We start from the raw sequence: 18,473 nt of genomic DNA on the forward strand, positions 1-18,473 counted from the left end.
TGTCAAAGCTCCATGGTTCGGTATTAAGGACTCAATCTAGGTCTGCTTGGCTGTCAAAGGTGAAAAGGACCATATGATCACTCTCCTTTGTCACCTTAAAGCCATTTTTCATTCTCCATAGGGGTGTGAATTTTTTTGCAATGGCCTCAATATTTAAAGCTTGCTTGGTGAGAAACTTTGCAGCGAGAATAAAATCAGTCATCTCGTCCTCTTCTGTAATGCTAAGTTGTGAATCTTCAACATCCGAAAGGGTAAGGTAGCTCCAAGATTTTGCCAAATCCTCCATCGAATAGAATCAAAAAACTATAAGGAACTAGAAAGTGTTTCCCCTACCTCAAAAGAAAAGGAAAACCACAAAACTTTGAAGGTAAACTTGTTACCTCAAAGTACAAAATCACCTTCGAAGAAGGGACAACTATTCTACAGCCTAGGAGAAGATGGATAGGAGCCACCTTTCGCTAGTGAAGAGAAACAACTTGTCACAACTTGTCATGTGCTTAATTAGAAGTTAAAATGGCCATTGTGGAGACATGGTATAATTGGACCTGAACCCAATAATTCACCCAAACTTAGAACAAAAAAATAAGTCATAAGTTATAGGAATACCAACTCGTTTTGGTCTAATAAGTTTTTGACCCAAACCTGACTGGGTTGAATATGTACTTGACCTGACCTGCTCTTAAGCCTTTATTATAAAAGTTCATGTTTTGGTTGACTCATTTTTAATGTATGTACTAAAGTTATATTACTTTTTTATATTGTAGATGAAAATACTAATAATGTTACTCGTCATATTAAAAAGCAATTTTCAAATATATATATATATATATATATATATATATAGTGTTGTATTTACTACTAACATTGAGTAGTATTATCATAAGTTTATTATAGATTTTCTTGCTAATTATTATTATTTTTTCTATAGCTAACATGTTATATTTTATTCTTAAAGTTTTATATACTGTGTGATTTTTTATTAGTTTTTTTTTTTAATTTAAAATTTTAACTTATTTACTTATGCACAACTTTTTAAAAGCCTAAAAACAATTATAAATTTGCCAATTTTTAGCAAATAAACAAATATACTTTTAGAGAAAAGCAAATCCAAAAGCACACTTACTTTATAGGTTATTTTAAATTTATTCCATGTTTTATGTGTAGCATGTATGCAAGTTTATTATTATTATTTTTTTTGTAATTAATTATTAGACTAGTAGAATATTAGAATTAATTATCGATATATAGAATTAAGGATTTATGTGTTATTCAACTCTTATCTATTTATTTTATTTTTTATGTTCTTTTATTTGTATTGCTTCAAATATGAAAAAAAGAGGTTAGAAAGTATATTAAAGTTTTTTATTTTTATTTTTAATGTGAAAATAATGTTAGTCATTCTGGGTTGCCTCAACGTGTGAAGTTTGAGTATAAATTATAGGAATAGCAAACTATTTTAATCCAATAAATTTTAGACCTAATCCCTGTTGAAATGATTCCAAAACTAAATCCGATCCACTGGCGGAGCTAGGAATTTAGGTTGGGGGGGGGGGGCAGATTAAAAGACAAGATTCAAAGTAAAAAATTAATCTAAAAAAATTAATCAATATTAATAACAAAATAAATAAACAACTATATGTCAATTAACTACAAATATATATGTCATATCATTAAAATAAAGAAAAACAATTACAATTTATGATTAAGAATAGTCAAATTAAGAGATCATTATAAATACAAATAGTTTAAACATATAATTTGAATTATAAATTTATGGTTAAGAATAGTCAAATCAAGAGATCAATCTAAATATAAACAGTTTAAACATATAATTTGATTCTTCAAAAAAAATAAAAATAAATAAATCAAAGCAAAAGTATTAAGAGTATACATACTTGTGAATATTTGAATGTGTGACTTAAAAAATCAACTTGAATGCTTTTAAAAACTCCACAGAGACTTTGAGGTCCAAAGAAAGAGACTGGTATGAAAGGAAATTTTTTTCTTTTTTATGGGAGGTGTACTTCATTTGCATTATATATACCTTTTTTTTCTTCAGAGGTCTATGCTAGTAGTATTGATTTCTATTCCGTGTATGTGTAGCAAAGTTGTTATTTTTTATTTTTTGTTAATCATTACCAAGTGGAACCCATGGTTTTATATTATAGTTGTAGACTTGTAGTACATTTTTGTCTAGTCCATCAAGTTTTTGTGTTCAAACTACTATTCAATGAATCAATGCAAAGATTTTTTTTTAATCATAACTAAGTGTGGGACCCATTGGTTTTATATATAGAATTGTAGTAGGAGTAGAAGTATACTACTACTACTACTAGGAAAGGTACTGTGAATTTACTAAATAAGGTATTTCAAGTTATTATAATATTATTAGTAAAAAATTTGAAAGTTTACGGGGGCACCCCCCCCCCCCCCTTTGCCCTTGGATCCATTAGTTTGCAATGTCTTGACTTAAAGAATTTTGTTTTTGTTTTTTTATAAGTACTTTATACAATTATATAGGTACTACAAACCATTTGAAAATATCGGTAACCATTGACTATTTTTCATTTGAAATATATCAATGAAGATTCATAATAAATAATTTAAAAAAAAAAAATCTAACAACGATTAGTGACTCGAACACTCTCAAGAATAACGACTGTTGTTTTCGCATACCTCTACTATGAGCCATTTAAGACAATAAATGACAATCATTTCTAATCATTAAAATGATGTCTCTGAGTAGGGGTGTGTATGGGTAGGGTTGGACCCACGAGTTGGATAGTTTGTTTTTTACTATTATTATTATTATTATTATTAATAAATTGAGCATTAGAACAACGCTACCACAAATAAGAGCAAATGTATAACCAAATAACCATGAGAAGAACTTAGGGTGTGGGTTTTATTTAAGAAGAGGGGCAAAAAAGTAAATAACAAAATTATATAATATATTTTTTAGAATTTAAAATTATATTAAATATAGGTGGGCCGAGTTGGGTTATGCGGATTTGTAAACCCGACTCATTGTTATAAAAAAAAAAAAAAAAATCATGGCCCAACCCAACAACCTTTAAAAACTGACCCAACCTAGTAGATTGGGTTGGATCAGGTCGGTTTTGGCAGGTTCACTGGACACCCTATATTTGAGTTTCAAGCAATGCCCTTTGGTATATTTTAGTGGAGAATTCAGAAAGGGAGGGGGAGGTATCGTACAACTGTATTCCAATGTGTTCATTTATGTGAATGACAAAACATGGAATTCTGGATGTGTAAATTTGGAATTTAAATCCCTTTTCCGGGTTTTTCCCTTATTCTTTTTTACTAATTATGATATGTCATAGGTCTAGTTTTTATTTATTTATTTATCATTTTAAACTATAGTTATTTTATAAGAAAAGTGATTTTTTTTTTTTTTGAGAAAGAAAGAATAGTGAAATACTACATGGTAAGTTAAGATTGGTGGAGTATAAAGTTATAAAAAAAAGGACAAGATTTGTATTAGTAAAATCCAAATACAAATCCTCTGATTAAATTTTTGTGTTCCACTTATGCTCCACAAATTATTTATTTTTTTCATTTTAAACTTTGGTCTCTCAGTCCCAAAATGTTTGGTGTGCTTAGAAAACCCAACTATTTAGGATGACATCATTAATTGTCTTATCTTTTTTATTTATTTATTCATTTATTTTATTTATTATAAATTTTAAGTTAAAAGTTTCCTAAATTACCCTTAAACAAATATATAAAAAAATTTAAACAACTGTACATATAAAACAATAAAAAAGTTTTACAATGTTCAATCTTCAAAGTTATTGTAGATTACAAACTCTATTTGTGTACTATTACAACTACAAACTCTATTGGTTGTAGATTAAAAACTTATCTTCAAATTTAAATTCTATAACAGCTAATCCTCATCCAAATTCAATCTTTACCTTCAATTTCAAATAAATTTTGATTCTAAAAAAAAAAAAAAATCTTTGAATCAAATTTTAATACAATTACCAATAAATTCTTCTTGGGCATAATGAGAATGTTAATAAAATAAGATATTAAATTTTATAAGGACTTGGTGTAAACCCTTTAGTTTACACTCTCCAATAAGGATATGCTACATAATCATATTATTAAAACATAAATACATTTGATTATAGAGAACAAAATCTCAATAAACAACATATTTTAGGTTTTCAATAAAATGTTGATATGGTGTTATTAGGTGTGTGGTAGGATGTATTGAGTTTTAAAGAAAAAATTGATATGACAATTTTTCATTGGATGATGTAAAACATGGGTTTTACTCCCCATCCTTGCCAAATTTGGACTCATAAAATAATGGAGTTTGATGTTTTAAAGTGGACTTAATTTGGGATATCCACTTTGAAACAATTGGTGTTTTGGTCTGATGATAAAAAACTATTATCAGAAGTGGACTTAATTTTGGACTCATAAAATAATGGGGTTTGATGTTTCAAAGTGGACTTAATTTTGGGATATCCGCTTTGAAACAATTAGTGTTTTGGTCTGATGATAAAAAACTATTATCAGAAGCGGATGTCATAAGTTGAAACTCTCTTAAAAATAAAAAAATTTGGGATATTCCAAAATAAAATAAAGGCCAAATAATTTAGGACGGAAAAAGTATTTTAAAAGAAAGTCAAGAAAGTCAAATCATATGTGACAAATTGTAATTTATAGAGTATAAAGTAGAATATAAAAAATAAAATAAAGTATTTGTTTAAAATCCTATGTTGAATGATTCTCAATTTAAAAAAATAATAATAATAATAATCTTATGATGAATGGGGGACAGGGTGGTTTTATATTACATGTAGTAGGGACAACTAAATGAAATTCTTTTAACGATTGTGACAAAGAGCATCAGCCCCGCAAGTTAAGCAGATGAACAAGAGCGTCATCATCAAGTAATTAATATATTTGCTAGGTAAGCTAAAACTTAGATTATATACAAATTATAAGCATTATTACTTTTGGTCCACTAAAAGATTCTGGCTTTTTACCAAGCATCAAAAAGCAGAACAAAGACTGGTGGAAGGACATAACCTTTTGTACTTATGCCATTCTTGGAAATATTGCTTGAAAACAAAATAGGGATTACAATCTTCTAAAGTTCTTAAATAACTTTATGGTAGGGTTATTAAAATCATTTCATTCATTTTAAATATTTCATTTTATCAAGTTATCAATATTTATTTCCTCAAAAAAATAGGTTATCAATATTTTTGAAAATATTTTATATACTATTCATGTAAATTATCAATGATATAAAATATATATATCAATTTATTCATGGATAAAATTTTAAAAGCTCTAGAGGATCCTAATCTAGCTATAAGATAGTGTGTCAATCACTAAGTTTCTTATGAAAATCATTTTTTTTTTAAAGAGAGTTTTTAGCTTACGACATCTATTTCTGATGATAACTCTTTATCATAATACCAAGATACCAATCGGTTTTTGGTGTTAGCGGAAATTGAACCCTAGATCTTTTACTCAACCATTAGAAATTTTACTAGTTGAGTTAACTGGAAACCACATAATTTGTTAAAAGTGTGAACTAAAAGACCAACTTATCGTATTATAAACCCCATTTAAATTACAATATTAAGGGTATGTTTGGTAAACTATAATAAACACTGTAATGTAATAATTATTCATATAGTTTAAAGTGCTACAGTATTTTCCACAAACATGCCATGAAATCTTGATGAAATGTAGAGTTTTAGATTATAAAAGTCATTCTTCTCAAAAAAGAAAAAAAAAGAAAAAAAAAAGAGATTATATAAGTCAGGTTTGCATGTAAAATGGTCCAAAACTCCAGAGAAGATTAAAGAACCCAACAAATACCCACTAGCAGTGGTGCGATGTGTGACTTGACATAGTTGAAAATCAAGTAGAATATCTTATCCTTGAACGTTAAAAAGCGCAATAACTTCATCGCTGCCAGGGTGTAGTTTCTGAGTAAAGCAAAGCAACCCAAGTTGCAAGACTAGTATAGAAATTCTCAACCGTAGCTTGCTCCATCGTAGGAAAGTAGACTCAGATATATACACTTTTTATTTTATATTTTTTATATTTCATTTTACAGATTTTGTATATATATATATATATATATATATATGTATGTGTATGTCTGTAGTTTGACTAATATATTAACATCAAAACTTGGTTTATCATTGGCAGTTTTGTAGTTCAATGGTTGGCATCTTAATTTTTTCAACACATTTATGGTTCAAATTCCCCTCCTTTATTGTAACTATTGAATTTTAAGAAAAAAAATTATAATAAAAACATAACAAAACTTCATTGGCAATTTAGTTATATACATACCAAATAAAAATGAGAGGACAAGATTCAAAATTCTCAGAGCTTACATGAGTGGAACAACTTTAAAGCTTTCCCAAGCTCAAATGGTCCTGAATGGCTGAACCCATAATGTGAAGGTCACTCAATGAATTACAGTGTTTATTATGTACAATTAATTAAGGGTCTGTTTGGATAGAAGTGGGAAGGAGGGAGAGTGGAGTAGAGTTAGCTAAAAATAAGTTAATTTTGAATTAAATCTACTGTACTCCCCCTCTTTTTCTCTTAATCCAAATGGACCATAATTACATGCTATTATAGTTAAGTGCACACTTGCATAACCAAATGCAAATCTGTGGAAATTGGATCATCTTGCCTATATCTCTTACTCAGCATTTCCTGCAACCTGAAAAGAAATGATCCGTAAGCGCACAATGTGTTGAAAAAGACATCATTCTTATCTATACAATATACATCCTCGTTCACTTTTTACTTTATACAATTCAATAAATTGAATCATAAAATCACATAGTAGATATATCTATTGCGACATTGTAAGTTGCAATTTGACATCACCATGTCATCATGATTAAATAAGAAAAAACTGGTGAAAAGGGAACAGATTATTCTGCATGATAGGAGTTTACTGTGCAACCTTACTCTGAAAGTATTACCTTCATCTCCCCCAAAGTCTGATTCCTTCAAGTGTAACAGTACAGGGTAAACATTCATTGTAGAAAACAAGTGATATAATAAAGAAAATGCCACAATATATATGTTGATTATATGATGTTTTTGGTATTTCTCCATATCTTGGAAAAGTTTTTAATCGGTTAGAAAAAAAAAAAACTGGTATATTTATTTCTAACCTGGAAATAATCTTAAAGAAGATTATATGCTTCAAGATATGTATTTAGCTGGGGGACCACAACCCATTCAGATTTTTCATATCTATCTACAAAGTACAAATTGCAACACAAAAAAAGTACCCATACAACTGGTATATATAGACCCCTGATCTTGTACTAAAATACGTACTCAAATTAGAATTAGTGATCAAACTTCAGGTTAACATGGAGGCAAATCGCGGTAAGCGCAGAGGGTTCGTTAAGGGAAAGTTGATGCCATTCTATAGAGCAGCCAAGCCTTCCTCAACTGTTCAATATACTACCAAGGTTAAGCCAAGCCAGTCTTCTCCATCAACTGCTTCAGTAGAGTTTCTGGTCCACCAGGACTACTATGTGTTTGCTCAGCCAAAACAGAAGGTAGCATTTATAGTACAGGATAACAGCCGTGACTTAATAAGTCCATATGATAACCTCTATGGTATGCCTGGTGATGAAAGCGTCGATATGAAGTCTGCAAGTTACATATCTTCTGTTCAAGAACGTTTCCAGCTTGAACGAATCAACTCGGAATGAAAGATGTGTCAAGAAATGCAGTAGTGGTCATGATTTCCTTTATCCTGCTAGCATGTATTAGAGTGATAGCTTAGTCTTGTAATAAGGCCTCTATTACCCGGAGAGAGAGTATTAATTGTGTAGAGAATTAAGGTGTATTGTATTTGTTTCATGTATCTCCATGCTTAGTAGTCTGTGTTGGTTAGTACTACATCTAGTTCAAGAAAAGAAATTCTTACGGATCCATATCTGATGCTTACCTATTCTCAACAAGGAAATCATTATGTGAGTTATTATGAAGGCAAAAATTAATTTAGAATCCAATAGCCTCAATTTAAATTTGCTTTCTTTGGTTATTTGTATTAGGACATATGTGGAACATGTTATAAACATATGTCATTTAGAATTGGCTAATTCTTTGACAAAACGCACTTTACTTGTAATTGAGTAGATTTAGGATGTGTTTAATACTTCAAGGAATAAGAGTTCAAGTCCAAGTATTAAAGCCATGCAAATCTGTCCAAGAATCAAGTGAAGAGATGTTGTTCATTAAAACTCGACAGATATCTCAACAGATGTAACTATCGAGGTTTACTTATTCGAAGATCGACAGATAAGCTCAACAGCTGTATCTATTAAGAATTACGAAAATCAGTTTTTCAGATATGTTTTTCATGCATATCCATGCTATGTATTTAGGTTTTCTTTTCTCACAATCCTAAATATATATAAAGATTATTTTAAGGGCCGTCTCAGTTGATGAAACTTGATGAAAAGGTTTTATTCATGCATATTGTGACTGAAGACAATTTGCCTTAGTTCATCTTTCTCTTGAAGAAACTGCTACGTTTGTGTATACCGTAAGATTTTATAACCAAGAAGCTTCTTGATCTTCATCGTGTGGATGAACTGAAGAACTTTATAGCCAACATCTTTCACAAGTTGGTGTGTTAGTCACGTACTGAGATTTGTGCATCGATTGGTTAATCACGTACTTGGAGCCGTGCATTGAAAGGAGAGATTGTCACTACATTACAAGTCCAATTGGATATTGGGATAAGGGTTCAACTATAAGTTGGTATAAGCAACTGAGATTCCTTTACTTGTAACCGTTTGTTTTGATAATAGTGGATTCTCAGGAGCATAGTTGTCAAAACGTGAACGTATTGTGAATCGATTTTTGATTTTTTTTATTATCGTGTATCGTATTGTATAATCTATCATAAGATACACAAACACTTAATAAAATTTATATATAAGAAATTATAGATATACATATATAAAGAGTATATTCATTATAAATTTTGAATATATTCAGCTAATGAGTAATTTATTCATCACTTATATAAAAATATTTAACAAGCTAACTAAATAAATCAAACTAGCATGTGTTTATAACATACATATTCAAATTGCTTAAATTCAAAAGTTATAATATATTACAAATGACCCAAAAATTAATTTATTTTATCATATTCATCATATTGGCTAATCAACCCCGTCTAAGTCAATGCTGTCATCACGTTTATTATTTTGTAGATTTATTTCTTCATCGTCATTAACATTTACTATGTTTTCTTATTCTTTTTATTTTATTAATTAAAAAAAAATTCTGCTTAGCATTCTAGTTTCTTGAACTTATAACAATAACGAAAAAAATAAAAAATAATTATATTTTCAATTAATATCTTATTCATAGGTGCGGTTTGGATCCGTGTTTACGTTTGCGCGTTTGCACATTTTGCGTTTATTTTATTTTTTTAGCACTTATTAACAGTAACCGGTACTGTTCATGCATGTGATTACACTGTACGGGAGACAAAGTTATTGTTCACGCACTGTTCATGCACTGTTCACACACTGTTCATGCATTGTTCACACACTGTTCATGGACCTACAACTACTTTATTCAGAAAAAATATTAAAAATGGGTCCCTCGGCACTATTTACACATTTAAAAATTATTTTGCTACAGTGTTTTCAGTTTTCAGCAAAATAAGTTGTATCCAAACGGATCCATAGTATAGAAAATAAATTTGAAAATATTAAAGTGAAGTGTAAATGTATACTGTGTAGTCCAAATTTTGTAAAAGAAAGAGATGGAAAGAAACTTATGAATATGTTACTTTATTAGGTTAAATTAAGTACCCTAATGATTTTATGTTTAAAACAAGTCTAACTACTTGTTAGATTCAAATAAAAGTACAAATTTTAACAAAAAAAGTCTCATTTTAAAGCATTTGTCTATGTATCGTATGATATGTACGATTTTATGATACGATACGATTCATATGATATACATACTGTATCGTACGATTCATGAGCACTTACGATACGCTAGTACAATATGAAACTTTTTACACACGATATGATACGTATTGTACGATATGTATCGCGTATCGTACGATATTGATAACTATGCTTGGGAGTGGTGACCTTAAATTTACTCGGTGGGGTTTTGCTTTGATAGTTTCCCCCATTCGTAAACAAATCACTCATGTCAAATTTAATTTCCGCTACATTTAGTTTAATTGGTAATTTGTTTGTGCTATCACGCTTATTGCATGTAATTGAATCTACTTAATTGATTAATTTACCAAAGGAGTCAATACATTTTTGGCCTATCAATTTGGATGATGATTAAGTGATTAAATTTATCATTTTCTAATAACTTAAACTTTTAAGACAATTGATAATGTATTATGGTATCAGAGCAAGTATTCCTAAGTTCAAACTTATCTCACATGATTGGTTAAGTGGTTGAGTTCCACTTACCAGAAGCAAGCAAGTAGTTAATAATAATAATAATAGACTCAAAGCCATAATCTAAGGGCAATGTGTTCTAAGTTTTAAGTCTCACATATCTAGGATCCCAACATAATCCAAAAAGATTCTCCCATAATTTGCCATTATATATAACTTTTCTTCGTCATGCTCTATAGTCCTCTTGTTTTGTTTCCCTTTCTTATAAGATATAAGATAAGAGGCTCTTTTTATTTAAAATAATAAATAAATAAATAAAAATTTTATCAATAAAAACATATATAAAATAAAAATTACTACATAACTGAAATAGGATACTCAAAATACTTTTTCATATCTTGAGTTGAAATATATAAAAAAGCTTATATTATATTAAGTAAAAAAAGTAAAAGAAAAGACGACTACATAACTAAATAGTAAGTACAATTATAGAATTATTATATAATTAGAGGGCTAATAAATAAGAAATGAGCAATGTCAAGTAGGGGCTTTTTTTTATGCCCTAAACATGTGTCCTGATATTAAAGGACAGTTGCTAGATTAGGCCTCAAGTCTGTTTACACTGTTGGGTGAGTTGAGCCTAACTCTCTTGCAGATGAGCTTATTCTGCTAGACCAGTCTGCGCATAAATACAACTATCCAAAATCCAAAGGAATTTAATTAAGTGAACCTTAGTTCCTATAGGTTAACATGCATGCATGCTTATAGATACTCATATAAAGATAAATGTGTTTCTTCCTCTTTTGAAGAAAAAAAAGGGAACAAATTGGGCCACAGGGTATTGGTTCCCAAATCCCAACCCTCACAGCAAGGGCATATGACTCTGTGAAGTTTGGAACTTAGATCAGTGTGGCCGTGCTTGACTGACTAATTCTTTCTACAAAAAGGTAGGGTTTTGAGGGCGAGAGAGGGGCTTTCCTAGAAGAGCATGTCAATACTTTGCCATTTTGTGGTGAGGATGGGGTGTTTATAAATATTTTTGGAGGGTCATCAAAACTGCCAAGACTTGGTGGCGTCAACGTGTCGTGATGGAGCTGCCATATTTGATATACTATTATGGCTTAAAATTAATTACCAAAAGTTTCAAAATTTCCAAAATATTTTCATGAATTATTTTAAATTATTTTAATAATCTTTTTTTTTTCAATTAAAAACTTGATTTTACACTGGTTTTTGTACGTAAGTTCAAGTAAATCTTGTTCTTTCATTTAACTATCTGTCTTATTCTTTCAATTTCACTTACGTTATAAAAATATTTTCTTTGACTTACATAGGAGTATAATTTTCAATTAATTGGTACGTAATTAATTCTAGTTTTTCCAAATAGAAGAACCCTAGGAGCATTAGCATTGAGGGTTGTAAAACCCCCCAAATTGCTATTTTACATTCTTAAAATATAAAAAAAAATCTACTTTATTTGGGTTTGTATATTTAAATTTTTTTACATTCATGCTACAGTGAGTTGGTAAAAATACCAACTCTTGTAGTAAGGTTGTATAATTTTTTATTCACTTCTCTCTCCTCTTTCCTCTCTCATTCATTCATTCTCTATACATTCTCTCTCTCTCTCTCTCTCTCTTATATTTATTTTATTGGGTTGTTTATATTATTTTATTAGGTTGCATTTAAAAATAAAAATTGGGATATTGAGTGTATTGTCAAGTAGGTTGGTAAAATAGATAAAGTAGTATCTGAGGATGTACAATAAATAGATTTTTACATCCTCGATGTGAATGCTTAGAATATCATTAGACATGGTTGCATAGTCAGTTAATGTTAGATATTCATTAATCATGCACCTCTTTGTGCTTTAAATTAATACATCCAAGATCCATGGTTCAAATCCCCTTTCCCTAAAAGAAAAAATAATAATAATAAAAAACTAGATATGGCAAAACAGGCTAAAATTTGCTGACCCGACCAGAACCTGCTCGTTTTGACGTACGTAGCTCAAACCCCAATTTTTTGGCCTGAATAAAAAATGGGCTAACCCGTGGCCCACACATTTTTTATGGGCCAACCTGACCCGACTAACCCGTGACCAACCCATTTTTAAACTTTTTTTTCTTTCTAAAAAATATTTAGACTACATGCCAAGGTGCTAGGTGCATAGACATAAAGGCACAAAGCACTATATTGACACTATTTAGCCATTTAGTAGCCATCAGTGGTAGTGGTCAAACCCCCATTTATTTATTTTATTTAAAATTAATTAAAAGGAAAAAAAAAATACAGAAGGCAAAAGCATCTATAACTATGCATCTATAACTATACATCTATACTACTAAATGTTTAACACTAAGTTACAGGGACGGACCCAGTGGGGGCTCGGGCCTCCCTGGGTCCAAAACTTTTTATTTTTTTTTTATTTTTTATAGTTATTATATATATTTTATTTTTTTAGTTGGACCTTCCTTTTCCTCAATAAGTCTAGTTAACCTCACCCAAATAGCAACTATTTAACCCAAAAGCTTAACAAAAACAATAAAAATATTCACAATGGGGATTGTATTTTAGCAAAAAAAAACTATTTTATCACCAAAGAACCAAAAAAATCATGTGTTATTGGAGAAGTTAAAGCTAAATTTTTTGCAACTACAGTAAATTGGAATAAATACCAGTTGACTATAGCAAGTTGTTAGAAATAAAATACAATATTTTATTAAGATTATTATATCTCTTCCTTCAATTAAAAAACTCAAATTCTCTCCTTCCTTTATTATTTTAATGAGTTGGTATATTATTTTAAGTGAAGTGATAAAAAAAAAAAAGAACATTTGACATCGGGTGTATTGTAAAGTGAGGTGGTAAAATATATAAAGTAACTTTTTGAGGTGCTAAAAGCTAAAATTTTTTGCACCACCACTATTGTGAATGCTCTAATTTCAAAAAAAAAAAAAAAAAAAAATTCTAGCCAACCTAGTATTAAAAAAAAAAAACATTATTTTGTTTTTGTTTTTGTCTTTGTTTGTAAATTATTACATCTTAATGTATTAGAAATAACGAATTTGTGTATTTAAAATTTTTTAATGCTATATAGATGTCTATTTGGAGTTTATTTATTTATTTATTTATAATTTGACCCCCACTAGCTTAAAATCGTAAGTCCATCCCTGCTAAGTTAAATACTAAGTAGTAGAAGAAAAAAAGTACAAAAACAAAAACATTTACAACTACACGTTTACACTACTAAATGTCTAATACTAAGGGTGTGTCTGGATACCACTTATTTTGCTGAAATTGAAAAATTATTGCTAAAATTACTGTAGATAAAAGTAAAAGTTAGTTGAAATAGTACAATAAAGCCATGAATAATGCCAAAAAGTGCAGTGAGATCCATGAATAGTAACAAAAATAAGCTGAATAGTGAAATAATTTTCATTTTTCATCTATACCCACACATGCTAATTTAAATACTAAGTAGCAGAGGAAAAATATACAAAAGGCAAAATCATTTACAACTACACGTCTACACTACTAAATGTTTAACACTAAGTTAAATACTAAGTAGTAGAGTTAAATACTAGGACTAAGTTACAGACCCTAAGTCTAACTAGCACAAAACAAAACTAAAGTAATTAAAAAAAAAAAAGTCCACATCAATAGTGAACTTTGAATTTGAAGTATGTAAACTTAAAATATGTACTTTTTGTGCTCCTTAGAATCTATCTCTCTCTCAAGTTGTAAATTTGTAATTATAAGCATTATGCCTGTGAGTTATTAACATGGAAGATTTTGTTATTATGAATGTAAAGAATTTTAGTCATATACAAAACTATTAGAATTGGAAGGATATGGAAAGTTTTATGTTTTATAGTTTATTTGTTTTTTTCTTTTTTCCCTTCACATGTAGAATAGTAACACAAATAGTCTAATAATAGTAGATGCCCACTTAACGAAAAAGAAAAGGGTATTATGTACAATTTGTTTCCTTGATTGATTTGATTCATTCTCTCTAAAAATTTGGCATTTTTTTAAAAGTGAAAATACGGGTCGGCCCAAATCCGCTTGCAACCCGATTAAACTAACCCGTTTTCAACTTGTTTAGAACCCAACACATTTGACCTACAACTTGATTCAATCCAACCCAACCCGACCGTTTGGTATGTCTAAAAGATAACCAATTTTTCAGTTTTGTTGAACCTTTTTCCCAAAACAATATCAAAATTTTGGAGTAGGAACCAGGTACACGGACTTACACGATGTACCTCCTTGGACAAGAGCTATGCAAGCCTGAAGCCGACCTAAAAATAGGGGCCCATTGCAAAACTAATGATGACAGGTCATTCTATGGATCAATCGAATCATACGTCCTTTTGCAGAAGTTTGCAAACCCAGTTAAAAAATAATATGGGCCTGTTACAAGACAAATTGGACACTGCTTGGCCCAAATTTGCCCATATCCATAAATGATTAGGCTCTAGCCGGGCATATGCTGTGCGAGTTAAAACAGAGCAACTATAATATATATAGAAGATGCAAGGCTCAAATACCATTTATTTCTGCTCAGACGTGCAGGCTGTATGGAGTTCGGACCCTCAGTCGCAGTGGCTACACAATATGCAGTGCCGAAGCTTTCTAGAGATTTTTCAGTTTGCCATCTCCAATGGTAAGGATCTAGATTTGTTGGCTTTTATGGGTTGGGCTATCTGGAATCGTCGCAACCAATTACAAATGAACCAAGAAGCTTGCCCCTTGAATCAAATTATCAAAGTATCCAATGAACGAAGAGAAGAGTATCAATTTTTAAACTCTGTGGTTGTGAAGCCTAGGATCGGTCAGCCGCAAATAGCATAATTTTTTTTAAAATAAAAAAAAAAAGGAAAAAAAAAAATGATAAGGGTAATTCCAAAAAAGGTGTTAAACTCATTCACGTAAGGTGAAGCCATCGGTCTCAAAGAATCCGTCAGCCATACTGTGCATTCAGAGAAGAAAATGACGGTATTGTAAGGCTGACGAGTCCTTTTCAAAGCCGAGGACTTCACCTCCAACCCGACGACATCTGTAAGACAACCAGGACGCCTAGATAGGAAACTGATGGGGAGAAGGAAACTGATGGGGAGAAGGAAACTTGTGACGGGTCCAGCATGGCCTTGCTTGGCCTCCACAAATGTGTATATAAGGAAATATCTTGTACTCCACGGTTAACCCTAATCAATAGGATTCCTACAAAGAAAAGATCCCTCAAGATACGCGTATTAATGAGGATTTTCCTTATAAGGAAAGATTCTCTTTACCAAGAAACGGATGTCAACTCTACGTTATTATAAAAATCCCAATGATGTGCATGAAATATATACAATAAAGTACTATAAGATTTGCATAGTTAGCCTTCCTTTTATATTATTTTGTGACTAACTATATATTATATTTGTTTTATGGAAAATAAAGGCTATTCACAATTGAGAAGCTGAACAAGTCACAAGTTGAATGTTAGGTGGGTCAGGCCAATTATAAAGCCAACTCAAGAGAAAGAGCTTATCATGAAGTAAAGATCCAGCCCAAAGAAGTAGAACATCCAGCCCAGGCATGAATTCAAGACGAAGCCCAAGATGCAATTCAACATGGATGAAGTTTGTTAGGAAAGAAACTACAATCAAGTACAGGTGTCAGAATAGAAAACAAGTGTATGAGGTGGGCCAACTGATTCAAGAAGGCAAATTGTAGAGAATTGTAATTTGCAAGCCTGGCGACAAGTGAAGGAAAGAAAAATAAAACTGAAAAGAGTTGGATTAATGCTAAGCTGACGTGATGAAGAAATAGGAGTTTAATTGTGGAGTCTACAAGTGGGCTTGTGGTCTTTATGCATCGTTGTTAAGTGGGCCTGTTTCTTACTTAAAGGAATTGCACATTAGAATATATAGTAGAGGTATTTCTGGGCCATTCGGGTTTATACCTTGTGAAACTCCTTAAGTCAGCGTGTGGTCCAAGCATTAAAAGCTCTAGTTCCACTTGTATTAGGATGAGGCACGGCATCAGGCGGTGTAAGTAAGCATATAAATAGAGAGCAAAACAGAAAAATAAGGGGGACGGCTTGGACTGGAGAGCAGGCAGCAGCATGTAGTTTCTTTTATGACTTTTCTCTAGCATTGTGACTATTTCTTTCTCTATTTTATTTGTCTAGTTTAATGTATAGTATTTTATTTTTATGCTTTCCTTCAATTACTATGAGCAGCTAAATTTATAATTAAGGTTGAGGATGAAATTTTGTTAAGGATTTTCAGTAATATTTATGTGATTTGATTTTTCTCACAATAGTTATTCTTTAATGATTTAAATTGTTCTTGCTTCATATCAATTGACTAAGACGGGATTCTAGATATGAGTTCAATCATGTTTTTCTCATGATTTAGGATTTGTCTTAATTAATTGAATGCTTGGTTTATTAATTCTTGATTATAAAATTAAATATCTCTTGTGATTTGTCTGTTAATGGATACAATTTATGATTTGATTTTTAGAATTGGATATATCTTGTGATTTGTTTGGCTACAGATACAATTGATGGTTTGGTTTTATACTTAAGAAGCGAAGAAGAACATGCTTTAGATTTTTAAACATAAGTTTTAATGATGATATTTTCCATGATAGCAAGATTGATTTCTAGATTATCATGTAGTGAGTTGGGAAAAATTTATGATCATAAATATATGCTGATATGACTTATAAGGCGGATTCCAAAACCTTAATTCATTTCCCCTGATTATTTACATCTTTTTATTACTTTATATATTTTGCTTAGTTTAACTATTTGCTTAATTTTATTATTTGCTTAGTTTATTTAATTGCAAACAACCAATTTTTATTAAACTAGATTAGGATTAATTTGGTTAAGGTTTAATTAATTTTCTTACGTTCATACAAGTCCCTGTGGGTTCGACCTCGTTCTTGTCCAATTATACTTCGGTACGGTTTGTACACTTGCAAGTATTTTAAAATTTCACAACAAGGAAAGATTCTCTTTACCAAGAAACGGATGTCAACTCTACGCTATTATAAAAACCCCAAAGCCCTCACAAATCAAGGTACGCATAATTTACCCCAGCTCTGGCACTTTGGAGTTGTGAAAGTTCTCTAACTTGACCTTCAAAGGGTATTTGGCTAGTACCATACCGGTACTCTCTACAAGGTCTTCTTTGTTTCTGCTTCCCAGGTATTGTCTAGAGCACGTGAGGATTGTACGACTTACTGACGATTTTTGGCATCATCAGTTGGTGCCATCTGTGGGGAGTCTCTTGTAACCATACTATTGCTTCCTAGACAAAGAGTTGTATGGTACTCACTCACTCGATGACAACCAATAACTATACTGGGGAAGAACCACACACTACTACCCTTGAAAGACAGATACAGACCCTAGCCACGACTGTGGAGCGCCTTACCAAGTAGAACCAAGACCTAGAGGAACAACTGCGCCAAAGGGATGTTGGGCCCAATAGTCACGGGGAGGAGCAAGAGGGCACCAGCATCGAGAGAAAGGACCAGGAAGGGTCGGAAGGCAACAATGCCCCAAGCAAACCAGAGCAACAGGATACAAGTCATCCATCCACCGCAGAGACAGCTCCACCATACATGGTAGCAGAGATGCAGATGATGAAGGAGCGGATGGACTTCATGACGAACACCCTCAGAGGACGGGTGTTGAGCGACCTTGACGAGTTGGTCCATCAAACAAATTCACCATTCACTGCATCCGTTTCTTCGTTCCTCCTTCCACCAAAGTTCCGTATGCCGCAAGTAGAGGCCTATGACGAATCTAAGGATCTCTTAGATCACCTGGAGTCTTTCAAAACCCTGATGCACTTGCAAGGCGTGGCAGATGAGATCATGTGCCGAGCCTTTCCAACTACGTTGAAAGGTCCCGCAAGGATATGGTTCAGTAGGTTGACGCCAAACTCCATCAGTACCTTTAAGGAGTTGAGCGCATAGTTTGCCTCGCACTTTATTGGGGGGCATAGGTATAAGAAGTCCATTGCATGCCTA

At 31.4% G+C, this 18,473-nt stretch overlaps 1 protein-coding gene across 1 annotated transcript; it reads left to right on the forward strand.

Annotated features, from left to right (window-relative positions):
* The first annotated feature begins 7,352 nt into the window (after positions 1–7,352).
* LOC115978309 lies at positions 7,353–7,973 on the forward strand. The gene has a single exon (XM_031100328.1). The coding sequence runs from the start codon at positions 7,401–7,403 to the stop codon at positions 7,746–7,748; it is 348 nt and encodes a 115-aa protein (XP_030956188.1). The 5' UTR covers positions 7,353–7,400; the 3' UTR covers positions 7,749–7,973.
* Positions 7,974–18,473: the final 10,500 nt, after the last annotated feature.

This window comes from Quercus lobata, chromosome 2 (assembly GCF_001633185.2).
Source record: "Quercus lobata isolate SW786 chromosome 2, ValleyOak3.0 Primary Assembly, whole genome shotgun sequence".
Lineage (NCBI taxonomy): Eukaryota > Viridiplantae > Streptophyta > Magnoliopsida > Fagales > Fagaceae > Quercus > Quercus lobata.

Bases quoted from the DNA above. Each gene is read 5' to 3' on its own strand.
- LOC115978309 (XM_031100328.1), top strand. From the start codon at position 7,401: ATGGAGGCAAATCGCGGTAAGCGCAGAGGGTTCGTTAAGGGAAAGTTG.